Source organism: Malaclemys terrapin, chromosome 16 (genome assembly GCF_027887155.1).
Source record: "Malaclemys terrapin pileata isolate rMalTer1 chromosome 16, rMalTer1.hap1, whole genome shotgun sequence".
In the NCBI taxonomy this organism is placed as follows: domain Eukaryota; kingdom Metazoa; phylum Chordata; order Testudines; family Emydidae; genus Malaclemys; species Malaclemys terrapin.
Window position 1 is genome coordinate 19,978,139 of NC_071520.1, and position 15,103 is coordinate 19,993,241.

The window sequence follows — 15,103 nt, forward strand, 5'->3', positions numbered from 1 at the left end:
GTGAGCTATTTCTTCCAATAGCATAAACCCCCCAAAGCCAACTCTCCCCACAGCTCACACATTTTACTGCCTCAATATACCTACTTCTAGCATCTTGAAAGTAGTGGCCCTCCAGAAACTCCCCTTCTGCACAGTAATATGCATATCTGCTTCTGGGCCAGAATAAGTTTAGGTTTAAGTTGTTGTTTTTTAAAGACAAGTTATAAATTTCAGTTCCCCATTCCCACCAAAAAGACCTCTAGAAGACAGCAGATGCATTGTTATCCCTCTTCCCCTCCCTGAAAGCTTTCCCTTTCTTTAACTTAGTCAAAAATATATCATTGAGGTTAGGTTTTCCAATTCACTTCCCACTCTGGGGTATAGGTTTAAATCTTTTCCTGAAGTCTTTTTAGGAGTGTGGAGTACCTGAACTCAAATTCCAAAGGAAAGCCCTCATTCCCATATTGTATATGTTGATTTCCAGGACTCATCAGCTCTCTAAAACTTTAACAATATAGAGTAAATTAGTTCTAACAAGTCTGTCACTGATTTAAGCATCAAACACTTTCTCCTTTCCACATTACTCTTATTAACACTTGCACTTCCATAGTGCGTTTCATCTAAGGATTTCTGATCACGTTACAAATGTTATTTATGCCTTACAACCCCCCTTAGTGTCCCTGTGGGGCATAAACCTCAGAATCAATGCAAAAATGGTTATTAGTACAACCATATAATTTACAATAATTTTAGAAACTTGCCTTTACTGAATTTTAGAAGACACAATTTCTTTCATACATATAGTTTCAGAGATTACAAAGCCAGAAAGGACATTTGTGATCATCTAGTCTGACCTCCAAAGGACTTTCCTGAATTAATTCCTGTTTGAACTAGAGTACATCTTTTTAAAAAATTTCTAATCTCTATCTAAAAATTGCCAGTGATAGAGAATCCACCATAACCTTTGATAAATTATTCTAATAATTAATTACCCTCACTGTTAAAAATTTGCACCTTATTTCCAGGCTCAATTTGTTAAGCTTCAGCCACTGGTTCTTGTTATACCTGTCTACTTAATTGAAGAGCTCACAAAAGTTTTGTTCCCAATTTAGGTACCTATAGACTGTAATCAAGTCACCAGTAATCCTCTTTTTGTTACACAAAACAGATTGAGCTCTTTGGAGTCTATCACTGTAAGGCATGCTTTCCCATCCTTTACAGTAGTCCAGTAGAGGTCGCCCATGGAACGTGAAGCATTAACTCACATGTTTATGTTTTTGGCTGCTTATTTTATTAAATGAAATGTCCAGACTATCTGAAAAACTCCTAAGAAATCTTTGCTTTCTCCCAGTAAGTGACAAATATGAAAAGCTTCAAGGAAAATACCACCTCTTTGGCCATACATCTGTACTAATCACTTCAAGGTCTGATGGTGCAAGTTCTGGAATGCAGCTTTATAACTTTCTTTTGCTTAATTATTATATATTGTTTTATTGTATTTATGTTAGACAGATACATCTAAATGTTACTTATTGTGATTTTTACCTTGAACAGTGTGATTGGTAGGAGTCTATAATTGTAAATTGTGGGGGAAGCTACTGTAGATTCTAACAACCAACAGGAGTGTCTTCTTAAAGAGCAGAACACTCTCCCTTACTAAAGGATGTGAAACTATTCTTTGACTAGGAGCTCAAAGAGTTGTGATGTGTAGCTCCTAGCTTAGCAAGCCACAAAGCCTAAGGCAAGAGCCTCTTATCACTCCTCTCTTCTTTTCAAAGAAAAAACTTCAGTTTTAAACCTACACAAAGAATTCTTGAAATATTTTGATTGAAACTGATTTCTTTTATATACATTCATTTAACTTTAAGGAAAGCACAAAGACAAAAGCAATGACCTTAAAGTTGAAAATTTACAATCCTGCAGCATGTGCATTAGTAGATTGGGTGTTCACAAGCTGAAGGTACTCCCAAGAGCATCCCATGAAGGTACTGAACCAATAAAAAAAAAAACGTGACAACAGCTGATATTTGGATCCTGCCAACACTCTGAAAGAGGTTTGTATTTAGTGAAACTACAGAAAGAGATAGAGATAAATCTCCCTGAAATGAGATACCAGCTCTCAGCACTCTCATCTCAGCACTGCCTGTTCATGTCATTCAAGCAAGTGGACAAAGCAGCACCCAGTATCAAGCAGCAACCTTCCAATTCAGCATTACTTCTACAACACGATAAAATTACCAAGCCATCAGCACCGTTGGTAAAATTATGTTTGCAAAAGCATTGCCAAGGGATTGGACTTAAATTGTTGTAATAATTTTAATGTGTGTTGAAATGCTATTGTAATTGAAGGTACTAACAATTTCTCTTGTTAAACACCAGATTATTTAGACTGTGTACTCCTGGAGAGGAGACTTACAATAACAATGGTAGACAGAGAGAAATAGTGGGATTTAATTTGAATTTAAGATTCTCAGTATTTATTATTCACCTACCCCAAGACCACCCCTTAAAGTGAATTGTTGGTCTTAAGGAGCTATGCTATTTCAATTGAACTGAACTGAAATGTGTCCTATGAAACTGAAGAAAGTACTCAGTTAAGATCACTTGCCTCTGCCCATTTATAAACTGCTTAGGTTATCCATGATAAAACAAATGAGTACCAGAAGTGGGAGTAGAACCTAGGAATCCCACCTTCCAGTTCACGGCTTTCAATGCCTCCCAATTATAATTTTGCAACAAGAGCTCAAGCAGCTTGCAAAAAAAGACCTGACAATTTTGACACAATCCCAGCACAAGTGTTACAGGCCTCCTTTCCTTTCTGCCATGATGATTTACAATAGTGAAAAATAAAATATTAATTTTACCCATACATCATCGAGGTAAGTGGGCCAGTAGAATTTTGCAAGTTAAAGAGAATACAAATCTGTTCATTACTGCAATTAAAATAACCATTTATAAAAGCTATAAATACATTTTAATATAATACTTTTTATGTAATAAAGGATTGGGATCCTGTTGTGCCAGGCAGGCACTGTGCAAACATATATGCAGACATGTTCTCTTCTCCAAAAAAGATTATAATCCAAGATTTTCAATAAACAGACAGATGTTTTGCTCCAATAGGTTTAGCAAAAGCAACTGCTTGAAGCTGAACAGTACAGTACCTTGAAGTTGCCCTCCAGTAAGCTGGCAGAGTTGGCCATAAGATAAAGTAAAGGTTTTCCCTTTAAACTGCAGTGTTATAGGCATGTTTGGCTGAATAGTTTTGTCTTGGGCTCCAGCTGTGGAGGCCAGCTGGCTTAGTTTTACTATCTTGTCACCTGGTAAAAATAGAAGGAAAAAGGTGCACAGCATTTAAATTGAGATGTTTCTCATTCAACACCCTAAAACTTGGGGACTGACCCTACACACGCATTGCGTGTCACATTTCCAGATAGGAAAGCAGATCAGCCAAACTCCACATTTGGGTCATGAGCTGCACTTTGCCATGAGCTATTGTAAAGGTTCCCTATTCCCATCATAGCTTCTTCAATACAATTCAGTGTTTTCTTTCCCCGCCCCAGAAGTTGCAAATAAACAGATTAGCTCTCTAAGTTTTCTTAGGATATGAAGCCACATCTAAATGATTGACAGAGACAGTCAGGAACAACAGGGCAACAGCTGTGTGGACACACTCCACATTTGCACTGTAAGTAGTATTTGCAATAATGTGCACATACATTTTAAATTTCTCACATATTGTGCAGGGCTTTAAAAAATATGGCCTGATATATTTTAGGCAGTAAGTATATTTAGGAAATTGACTGAATTATCTAATAGGTCTTCTCCATCTCCAACTTCTATTTCAATTCAATATTTGTTTTCTTGCTAAGTAAGCTTTTAGATGGAATCTGATTATTATTATTTTATAGGTTCTTCCACTCTATCTTCAGTCCTACTCAGTACTGACTATGGATACTTTCCAAACAGTTTTCTATTTATGTAATACACAGACCTACATCACACATAGGCTAACCATCAACATGTAGAGAATTTAATAAAGGTGTAATAAGCAGGACTTTAGTTCCTGCTCTCAGTTACCTAAAACAGGTCAAGGTTTCAGAAGGCTGTGTCACATGATACAAGTCAGTGTTCAGCGACTCTAGTGGTTACTATTACAGGGAGTAAGACCAAGAAAGACTAGTATGTCTAAGTCTAGTTAGCCTACAAAGAGAGACAGTAAAGGTTGATGCATGTCTGACACTAAGGATGGCAGGTGAAATATGTGGAATTGATTTCATTAAGATGAAAATCCATGGAATCCCTAGAGATCCCCGAACGTTAAAATTTCCAAGTTTGCATAGCAACATTAATCTCCTCATAGAAGAAAAAAAATGAATTATCTGTTTTGACTTTGAGACAGAATTCAGGTTAGAGACCCTGAGCAAGTTACATTTAAGAAAGGGATACAAAAAAATCATTGGATATGGATAGTTCTCAAACTACAAGGAATATTTACTTTGTGCTGAAAAAGCTCTGGAGAGAAAAAGAAAGTAACAACAATGCATTGGTATACAGATCAAACCTTTCTCATTATGATTTGCTGAAAATGTGGCAAGAGGCAATCTTCCTGGTCTTTTCCCATGATGTGTTCCCATAACCGTTACTGTATTCCCTGTACGCCATGATAGAGGATTTGGGAAATCTACAATCCTACCTTCAGGTTTCTGTCCATATTCCACTGGTTGAAATAACCTAGATATATTAAAAAAAAAAAAAAACCACCACACACAGAAAAGGTATATTAGGAATTAATAAGAATGCTATTAACCCTTTCATCCAAATACAAAACTCAAGTTAAAGGCCCAATTATTCTTTATAGTGGCTTAGAGCAGTGTTTCCCAAACTTGGGACGCCGCTTGTGTAGGGAAAACCCCTGGCAGGCCAGGCCGGTTTGTGTACCTGCCGCGTCTGCAGGTCCGGCCGATCGCGGCTCCCACTGGCCGCGGTTCGCTGCTCAAGGCCAATGGGGGCTGCTGGAAGCAGCGGCTAGTACGTTCCTCGGCCCACGCCGCTTCCAGCAGCCTCCATTGGCCTGGAGCAGCGAACCACGGCCAGTGGGAGCCGCGATCAGCCAGACCTGCGGATGCGGCAGGTACGCAAACCGGCCCGGCCCACCAGGGGTTTTCCCTACACAAGCGGCGTCCCAAGTTTGGAAAACACTGGCTTAGAGGTTAAAGGAGCCCAACAGAACACACTAGGAAGGAATCTGACTCTTTCTCCCAGAGTTTACAAGCATGCAGAGGAAGCACATTCTCTGCTACACCACTTCAGAAGGTGCAGTATACCCCAGGTACCCAGTCAGCTCTATAGGCTGGTATGGAGGGACAGCAGGGTCATGGGCCTGCATCCTTCCCACCTCGTTTGGAATGTTTCACTTCTCCTGCTCCCAACGCCCACAGAGGTGATAGCAAGGACCAATTTCTGTGTTCTACAGAGCACAAGGTCTCAGTTGTGGCTGGCTGCAGCTCAGAAGCATGTGGGACAGGGACCCCCGTAATCTCGCATGCTTTGAGCACCTACAGATCAGTCTCCAGAATAATCTGTAATTAAGCTTAGTGTGTATTTCTCCACTGAGAGTAAGACTACCTGTCACCAGAATTATGTGAAACTTTCCTTTCTGTATATTAATTTAGCCACCCTTTCAATTGTTAAGGTTCCTCCAATGACACAGATGTCTAATACAATCAGCATAGGATACTCTTACAGTCATCCACAAGCCAGAGCTCACCTGAGCCCAAATGTCTACATGGCGATTTTTCAGCCCCGCAGCCCAAGCCCCGCGAGTTCAAGTCAGCTGACCCGGGCCAGGTGCAGCCATGCTGCAGGTCTTTTATCCCTGTGTAGACGTACCCTTGTAGGTTACAAACAAAGTTGTTAAGTGGCAAAAGACAGCCCCCTTTCCTTCAGGGGACAAACATATCGTCTCAAGCAGCTGTCAGTTTGGGAGCAAGAGACAGGGGAGTCAAACTGTGACAGTTCTGAACCTCTCCCCCACTACTGTTCCCTTTTTGACTGGCATTTCCAAAACCGTGTGTACCTGCTTGGTTTGAGCTTCACTGGGTTGGGTCTGCCTGAAGGATGAGGGGAGCTGTAGATCTCTTCAATAAGCTTTCTAGTCACCTTTTGTTTTGGCAGCACTTTTGCCTCATAGTCAGTCATTTTGTTTTCCACCCCAATCAGATCAAAGAGACTTGTGTCTGAATCCTAGTTTTAATTTAAAATAAAAAATATTGAGAAAAAGTCTAACAATTCCTAACCAGAAAATTAAGAAATAACAGGTTCTTTGTATTATTTAGAGATCAAGTATGATAAGAAACAGTAAGAAGACAAATCAAGGAAAAGAAGAAAGATCAAGCATCACATGATTTTACATAAAGCAGTTACTTTAAAAGATTCTGGCAGAATAAGACAAAAGAGTGATGGGCTCAGGTCACCAAAAGTCAGAGATAGGATAGCAGTCTTCATTTAAAGCATTCAATTTAATGTAATGTGTGTTTAAAGCATCTGTTTTCCCTAATTGGGTTCTTGTCTTCCCCTCTTCCTAACATGGTAACTCAGGTCTCAATCCCTCTCCTCTTTTGTCTTTTACCATCTACTCCAGTTCTTCCATAAGCTTTTGGCCCTTCCCAATTCTCCATCAGGCTTGATATTTTAAATTTTGTAACTACTTACAACCCAAAGATACATATGGTTTTTATTCTGTGCTTTTTCCCGTGCCATTTTCTTATTATAATGATATATGTTAACACTTTTAATATAGCTTTAAAAAACAGAAAATAAGGCTAGTAGGTATGTAGAAATGGTCCGGCCTACCACAGAGTTAATTTCTTTTGAGTACATCAGTCTCAGGTCAATTGGCTGTTTTGGAAGTGAACAAACAAACAAGCAGACAATGCCCCAAAACACAGCCATTTTCTCTTTAGGTTCACTGGAATGTGAGAATCTATACTCACTTACTACTCAATAAAAACTTAAGAGGGGATCCACAAAGGGACTTAGGTGTTGCACCACTGAACATCGCAGCATGGCAGCTAACTTCTAGGCACCTAGACAGTCACAGGAACAACACTACGATCCACAAAGCCTGAGTTAGGTGCCTAAGACACCTAAACAATTAAAAAGGAGAAATAGGCGCCTTAGACTGTGATCCACAAAGCCAGCAGGCTAGGCAGAGGTGCCACTTAAACTAGCCAATTGGCAATGTCGACCAAAGGGATGTATGGTAAGCCCCATCATTCCCTTGGATTCAGGCTCCTAAATTGAGGCTGCAGGGAGGTGCCTATCTCTGCGAGCAATCCACAAACCAGGAGCAAGATAGGCATTTGGCTGACTGGGCCTAAAACAAAACAGTCAGAGGAAAGGGGAATGACACACCTCCCTTATAACTTTTAGGCAAGTGGATAGGGTGCTCACCCAGGATGTGGGAAATCCCCAATTCAAGTCTCCCCTTCTCCTGAGCTGGAGAAGGGATTTGAACAGGGATCTGCAACCTGTCAGGAGAGTGCCCTAACCACTAGGCTACAGAATCATTCAACTCTATCTTGGGTCTAATGAATATTTAATTATTCATATATTTAATTAAAGTGAAATAACTTCAATAAGAGAGACTGAAGGAGCCCACATGAAAATATTCCATACTATAGTGATTAGGGCACTCAGGGCGTACACACTCGCATGCACACACTTAATATCTCTAGCTAAATTTGAAAAACAATCTCAAGTGTCAAACCAAGCACACAAGGATTATTTTTAACATTTAACTTTTCCACTAACCTTCCAAAGATCCCCTTCTAGTACCTTTAGTACTAGAGAAGCAGTCGTATATTCCAGTGTCTCTGATACATAGGAGGAGCCAGAAAGCCTGGGTTTTATCAGATCAGGATGATTACAGATCCTTTGGAGCTGCATCAGAACATGAAGGACACTGACAAAGTTTCCATTTTTAAGAGTTTCTTGGATTCTATTCATTAAATGAAAATAAATTTAAATCAAAATTAGATTTAGAAAAATTAGTTTCCAGTAGCCTAGCCTTTCTAGCTCTCTGAACCATTCCACAGATAATAGAGATGGTAGCATTTTCATTAATTGCTGATTCTAGAGTTATCATAAGATCATAAACTTCTGAAAAGTTTTATGGAAAATCTTTTTCACAATTCCTCTCAAGTCTGTGCAAAGCTAGCAGAACTTTAACTGCTTAGGTCCTGATCCTGCAAACACTTAAAGTATTAGCATAACTTTACTCTCTCAGGTAGTCTATTGCCTTAAATGGAACTATTAACATGACAGAACTTATGAATGTATGTAAGTGTTCGCAAGATCAGGCCTTAGATTTTAATACCTGACCAAATACCTCAATTTCTTGAAAGTCAGAACTTGAAAAGTTTACTGCAGAAAAGAACAGCGATTTAGACAAATATTCAAATAATATTTATGCTTGTTATTAGCATATCTTTCTGCTAGTAAAATCACTTGAGAATTTAATCTAGATATGAGGTGTGGTATATATGCACATATTTGTATGTGCATCTTATGCTTATGGAAAACTTTGCATATCATCCCACTGTCTGTAATTACACCTCTACCCCGATATAACGCGGTAAAGCAGCGCTCCTGGGGGGCAGGGCTGCACACTCCAGCGGATCAAAGCAAGTTCGATATACTGCAGTTTCACCTATAATGCAGTAAGATTTTTTGGCTCCCGAGGACAGCGTTATATCGGGTAGAGGTGTATATGTAACTCATCTGTTTTACTTGTTAATTGAATTTACTCCTTCCTGCTCATGAACAACCTGTTAAATATATTTTTAATAAACAATTGTGATTTTGAACATAAAAGACAGAAGTAAATTAATGTTAAACTAAATGATTATTGCATTTAGTAAGCAGACAACATACTGTAATTATGACATGTCCTTTAGTCACAAGGTTTAGGTTGGATGGTTCACGTCAAAAGAATCTCCCTTGCCACCAATCTCCATTCCTATTTGCAGTAAGAAAACCTGAATGTTCTCTCACTCTAATAAAGGCAACATTATGATTCACTATTCGTTTGCTTTACCTTGGTTTTAATATCACATCTTCATACATAGCCTTCTGCCGGTTAGAAAGATGACATTTCAGCACATATTCGTATTTCTTTGGTAACTGTTTTTCAACATGTCTTTTGGATCTTCGCAAAATAAATGGTTGAATTATCTAAAAGAATAAAAGCAAGTAATAATTAAGTGATTATTTACCTGTGGCAACTCACAATAGGATTAAAAGAGTACATAGGCATGCGCAGCACATTTCATTAGGGTGTGCACTCAGGGAGACCTGCCCTGCCATAGCCCTGCCCCCATCCACTCCCTCCTACTTCCCGCCCCCTGACTGCCCCTCTCAGAACTCTCAACCCCCCCTGCTCCTTGTCCCCTGACTGCCCCCCTAGGACCCTACCCCCTACCTGTCCCCTGACTGCCCCGGACCCTTATCCAGACCCCCGCCCCCAGACAGGCCCCCAAGGACTCCCACGCCCCATCCAACCACTCCCCGCCCCCTGACAGGACACCCAGAACTCCCGACCCATAACCCCCCGCTCCCTGTCTGCCCCAACCCCTCTCCACACCCCTGCCTCCTGAGAGGCCCCCCCAGAACTCCCAACTCATTCAACACCCCCCCGCTCCTTGTCCCCTGACCTCCCTCTCCAGAGACCCCCCCCCCACCTTAACTGCCCTCCCAGGATCCTCCTTGCTCCCTATCCCCTGACTGCCCTGACCTCTATCCACCCGCCACCCCCTGACGGACCCTGGGACTCCCATGCCCCAACCAACCCGCCCTGCTCCCAGACTACCCCCTCCAGAGACCCCCCCACCCCTAACCACCCCCCCGGGATCCCACCCTGCTCCCTGTCCCGACTGCCCCCACCCTTTATCCAACCCCTCCCCAGCCCCGGACCCCTTACCATGAGGCTCCTAGCAGCATGTTTTGCTCCACGCAGAGCCAGACACACTGCCCCGCGCATGGGTGGCAGGTTTGTAGACATTTTGGTGGTGCCCAGAACCCACCCACCCTCCCAACTCCACCCCCCACCTGCCTAAGGCTCTGGGAGGGAGTTTGGGTGCTGGGTGCAGGCTCTGGGCTGGGGCAGGGGGTGGGTGTGCAGAAGGGGGTGAGGGGTGCAGGCTCTGGGCTGGGGCAGGGGGTGGGTGTGCAGAAGGGGGTGAGGGGTGCAGGCTCTGGGCTGGGGCAGGGGGTGGGTGTGCAGAAGGGGGTGAGGGGTGCAGGCTCTGGGACAGAGTTTGGGTGCAGGCTCTGGGCTGGGGGTAGAGGCGTAGGAGGGGGTGGGAGTGCAGGCTCTGGGAGGGAGTTTGGGGGCAGGAGGGGGTGTGTGGAAGGGGGAGAGGGTGCACACTCTGGGAGGGAGTTTGGGGATAGGAGGGGGTGCAGGGGTGAGGGCGATGAGGATGAGGGGTTCATGATGCAGTAGGGGGCTCAGGGCTGGGGCAGAGGATTAGGATGTGGGGGGGGATGAGGGCTCTGGCTGAGGGGGGCTCAGGGCTGGGGCAGAGGATTAGGGTGCGGGGGGGATGCGGGCTGGAAAATCTCCATTAGGAGATGGCGGGCGCTAGGACCCTAGGGCAGCAGACAGCAATTGCTGCCGGGAGCCGCTGCTTTCTTCCAGGCAGGGACGCGGCGGGGCTGGGGGGGGGGGGGGGGGGAAGGAGACCCACAGGGGCCAGGGCCTGCTCCAGGCAGGGCCGGGGGAGAGACCCAGCTCCAGATATTGGTGGAGCAGGGCCCCCAGCCCTGAATATTCCTGGAGCCTGGCTCCAGGGGAGGGGCCGGTGGCTTGCTGTGCCGGGAGAGTGAAGCCATTTGCCCACCCCTGCATTAGGGTGTGCCTGGGCACACCCGGCACACCCCGTGCGCATGCCTATGAAAGAGTATCTTAAAGGTGAACATACTCTGTGCAATCTCGTAACCACTTTATGGCAATAATCTTGGGTCGCCTCATTGGCTGCTTTCACCAGGAAATCCAGGTAAGGTATGGAAATTCCTGGAATTAGAAAATGCAGCATGGTCCACAACTCCCTCAAGGTGTTGGGCAAAGGTGTGTCCATCAGGAGCAAACGATGCTGGCTGTGAACAAGAAGAAAAAGACAACTCTAGGACTAAAAATGTATTTAATAATTTAAAGAGAGTACTTTCCACAGCAAACAAATTAAAAGAAAAAATAAGTTTGAAACAACAGTTATTTTGTGAACAAAATAATGGATAGAGACATGCAAGAGGAGATAGTTTATTAATGTTCCAGACCTCTGGAGATGGAAGAGTGCCTCCCAGTGCTTCTCAGTCAGATTTTTAATTTTCTGCACATCATCTACAACTAGGTACTTCCATCGCATTTTCCTCAAGGTTTGGTGGCCTTTAAACAGTTGCTTGTATGAGGTGATACATACATTAAAGCTATTGGGTTTCATCAACTCCTGCAACATACAAATCTTAAAGATTTCATCTTTATTCTCTTTTTATTGGAATGAAGAATAAAGATTGGTGAGTACGTCTCCTTTGGGGATTCAAATATATTATTTCACAATCTTTTTACGTGCAAAGTTTTACATTCAAAAGAGTGTACTGTAAATCAGTTGACACAGCCTTATTTAATTTTAGACTGTGGCTAAATTATTGGGAACACAATAATATAAAATATAATCCATATGACTAGATAAATACTGATTAATAAATAACAGTGATTATTTTTAAATGTGTCAGTGCCTGGGCATAATTTTCTGCCTAACCTTGAGAATCATATATAATCTTGGACATAATTAGTGGAGGCTGTTCTTCTCTGTTCAGCAAAAGTTGCTTCTGTAAGCCATGCTAAAACAAGTTAAAAACAACTAGCTTCCTAGCCAGCCAAAAACACCTGATAGTAAAAAGAAGTTCCCCATTTAAATTATGTTTTAAAATCATTTGCTGAAATTGCAAGGCTTTGATTTAAAGGCTTGCTCCTGTATGTTTAAATAAGAACCAAAAGTATTGCAATATTTTTAAGAGATTAAAAATAAAGATATCAATAGATTCACTTTAATAGGAGTGAAACCTGCCAAGTAACTGCTATTTTGTAAAGCCAAGTGAAAATCTTTAGGCAGATTCCACCAACGAGGGCCACAAGGTCTATCTACTTGACTGCAAAAGTTGCTAGCCACTTGAGTAACCACAGACTTGATATTTTTAGGAAATGCAAACTAAGGAACCTATTTAGAAACACAAAAGCACAAATAATTGTAACTACATGACTGAAAGGAAAAGTCAACAAAGACGCAAAAGGTAAAGAGACATACAACTATCATGACCTGCCATTTCATTAACTGCCTCCTGCTCTGGCACTGTATGAAGCTAAGAGAAAACGAGTATGCAAATTCTGTGGAGTATAAAAGCATCAGAGAGGATGGGAAAACTACACAAAGTCAAAAATACTTCCTGCTATGAAGGACCTCCAACTTGAAGAGGAAGTGAAGTCAAACAACAGCAACTAAAAAAGATGGACAACATCCCCACAGAAAGCCCAAAGGAACTTTTGCAAAAAGCCGCATATGGCACAACCAGAATGCTCTTGGCAGATGTCCAACACATCCCTTATTGTGGAAGTGTCAAAAAATAAGAATCGGAGAAAACTCTATTTGTTTTGCACATAAAGTTGGTAAACTTTAAACCTAAAAAGAAAGCAGATCATCATCAGCTGGCCATTGTAAAGCAGCTCCTTTTGGTAACTATGAAGTGCAGGTCACAAGCAAAACGATGATTAGTGCTCTTTTGCTCACTCACTCTCACACACGCTCTCTCGCTCTCTCTGAAAGGAGCCGGCTGCATAATCAGAGAGCAACAAAGAATGGAGATGTAAGACCACCTTATAGAAGGGTATCTTAACTAAAGCTTCTACCCACCTACATCAAGAGGCACCACTCATCCATAATGAAGATCATTAATTCCAAAATCATCTACTCAAAGACTAAAGTATTAGAATAAAGTTACCATTCTGTGATTTTAGAATATAAATCTCAGAATAAATTGCTGCATAGCTATATTTAGAAGATCTTGGATTGCAGTGTTTTTATTTCTTGATCATTAATTTAACTCACAATGATACATGTTCTTTTAAGTTTTGTAAAACTTATCTATAGGGATGTTTGGATACATTATTGAATTAACCAGGGAGCAGGAACAACTTGTAGGTACAAAGTGTTTTCTCTTGAGGTAGCAGATTGTAAAGAAAGAGAAAAGGTTTCTTAAATGACTATTGACTCTTTCCAAACTACTTCCTATAAATCTGTATATTATTGTAGTTTTTCTACCCACTGAGCTCAATGGAAAGACTCCCTATTGAACAGGCTAAATTAGCCATCCAGATACTTCTGAGATTTGTTTCTTGGTCATAATTTGCTGCCTCTTTTGGCATGTTTATGCTACTGTAAACATGTTTTGTACATGGATTTCTTACAATACCTGTTTTTTTTCTATAAGTTCTCTTGGACTGCCAAAATACAGAAGAAGTTTCAACCCAGGGCACCAGTGTTTCAGTTCAATCTCCCACTTCAGTATGTTACAGCTCCATACAACAACAAGATGAGGACCCCAATTACCTACAAGGAGGTACAAATACAACATTTATTAGAGAAAAATGCACATAGCTTCACAATTCATTAAAAACTGATACACAAACAGAAAAAGCTTACAGTCAGAAGTCTTTATTTATTCTACCTTAATTTTCATGAGTGGAACAGATTAAAACAATTATTTTTTATTCTTTAGACATATGTTTGACAATGAAGACATTATGTATATGGGTTTACAGTAAAAACTAAAAACCTCACACTTCATACCTTCATTACAAGCCAGGTGTGTGAAAAAGGCAATGACTTGCGTAGTTTTGCCAAGTCCTGCCTCATCTCCCAGAATACCATTGAGATTCTTCTTATATAACTTCACTAACCAGTCCAGCCCAATCTTCTGATACTCTCTAAGAGTCCCATACAACAGGGATGGAGTATCACCTTTTACTTCCGTTGTGATCTGAGCACTATCTGTAGGTAACAGCACTTCTGCAGCAGCAGCAACCTCTACTATGTCTCTCACGTGTTTCATTGCAGCACTTGTTTTCTCTGTACCCTCATGCTGATCAATTCTGAGGAGTGACTCTATGAATACTACTTCCTTCGGAGGGCTCACTCTCTCACTTACAGAGTCTTCCATTTCTGAACAAAAGCAATAAAATTCATGAGGTTTCCTGTACCTGTGATGCGTGTTTCATTAACAAATGATGCAATATACAGACATGCCATTCAAAAATGTACATTTCAGCTGTGCTAACCATTGGGATATAAGAATTCTGGACTGGAACAATATATACATACACACACACACACACACATAAACGCATATATACATACGCACCCAGATTTTTTCATATAAAAATAAACTTGACATTTTTCCAGATCAAGTATATTTCAGGAGATCAGCATTATCTTATAAAAAGGCCTCCTACACTATACATGTTGGAAAGATACCTATGCTAGAAAGACTCTTTACAAAAAAAAAAAAACCCTCATACACAAACAATCTTCCTACCTTCTTTGGCTAAATCAGTCAACTCAGTTTGATGACCCACGTTTTCTTTTTCAGAATTTCGCACTTCAGCATTCTCTTCATCTGTCTCTAAAACTAAGCATTATTGATATTGTGAGTAAAAAAGATTAGCAATTTAATTTCTCTGTTTACAATTACAAAGTCACTTCTTGTCATTTAATCTCTAGGAATTTTCTACCAGCAATGAGCCAAATTTGCCCCTCATGTAATGCAACTTAGGTCAGCATTACTGTCATTTACTGACATGATATGCATTTACAGTTGGGTTGTACCTGTAATAGCTCCAAACATAACCAAGAAGGCTGAGAACTGTCATTTTAAAATGATGTGTGTCAGATTTATTACTGAATAAGGAATAGGTGAGTTTCACGCACTTTCCCCTATGTGAAATTAAAGAAAAGCTGCTTTTCACATCATAAGTAAGGCTGTAAGAAAGTTGTGATATTTTTGTTCAAAA

At 41.1% G+C, this 15,103-nt stretch overlaps 1 protein-coding gene across 4 annotated transcripts in view; it reads right to left on the reverse strand.

The window, feature by feature from the left end:
* Positions 1–15,103, reverse strand: part of LOC128824775 (E1A-binding protein p400-like) — a 46,852-nt gene that overhangs the window by 20,165 nt on the left and 11,584 nt on the right. For all 4 annotated transcript variants that reach the window (XR_008442532.1, XM_054006678.1, XM_054006677.1 and 1 more), the window contains exons 8-17: positions 14,629–14,721; positions 13,884–14,255; positions 13,507–13,643; positions 11,317–11,486; positions 10,965–11,139; positions 9,080–9,216; positions 7,795–7,981; positions 6,059–6,225; positions 4,544–4,713; positions 3,144–3,299 (exon numbers count right to left, since the gene is read on the reverse strand). Coding sequence is in view for 3 of the 4 variants with exons in the window: in XM_054006678.1 (XP_053862653.1) it covers positions 3,144–3,299; positions 4,544–4,713; positions 6,059–6,225; positions 7,795–7,981; positions 9,080–9,216; positions 10,965–11,139; positions 11,317–11,486; positions 13,507–13,643; positions 13,884–14,255; positions 14,629–14,721 (1,764 nt within the window). In the remaining variant the exon portion in view is untranslated. The remainder of the gene's footprint in view (positions 1–3,143; positions 3,300–4,543; positions 4,714–6,058; positions 6,226–7,794; positions 7,982–9,079; positions 9,217–10,964; positions 11,140–11,316; positions 11,487–13,506; positions 13,644–13,883; positions 14,256–14,628; positions 14,722–15,103) is intronic.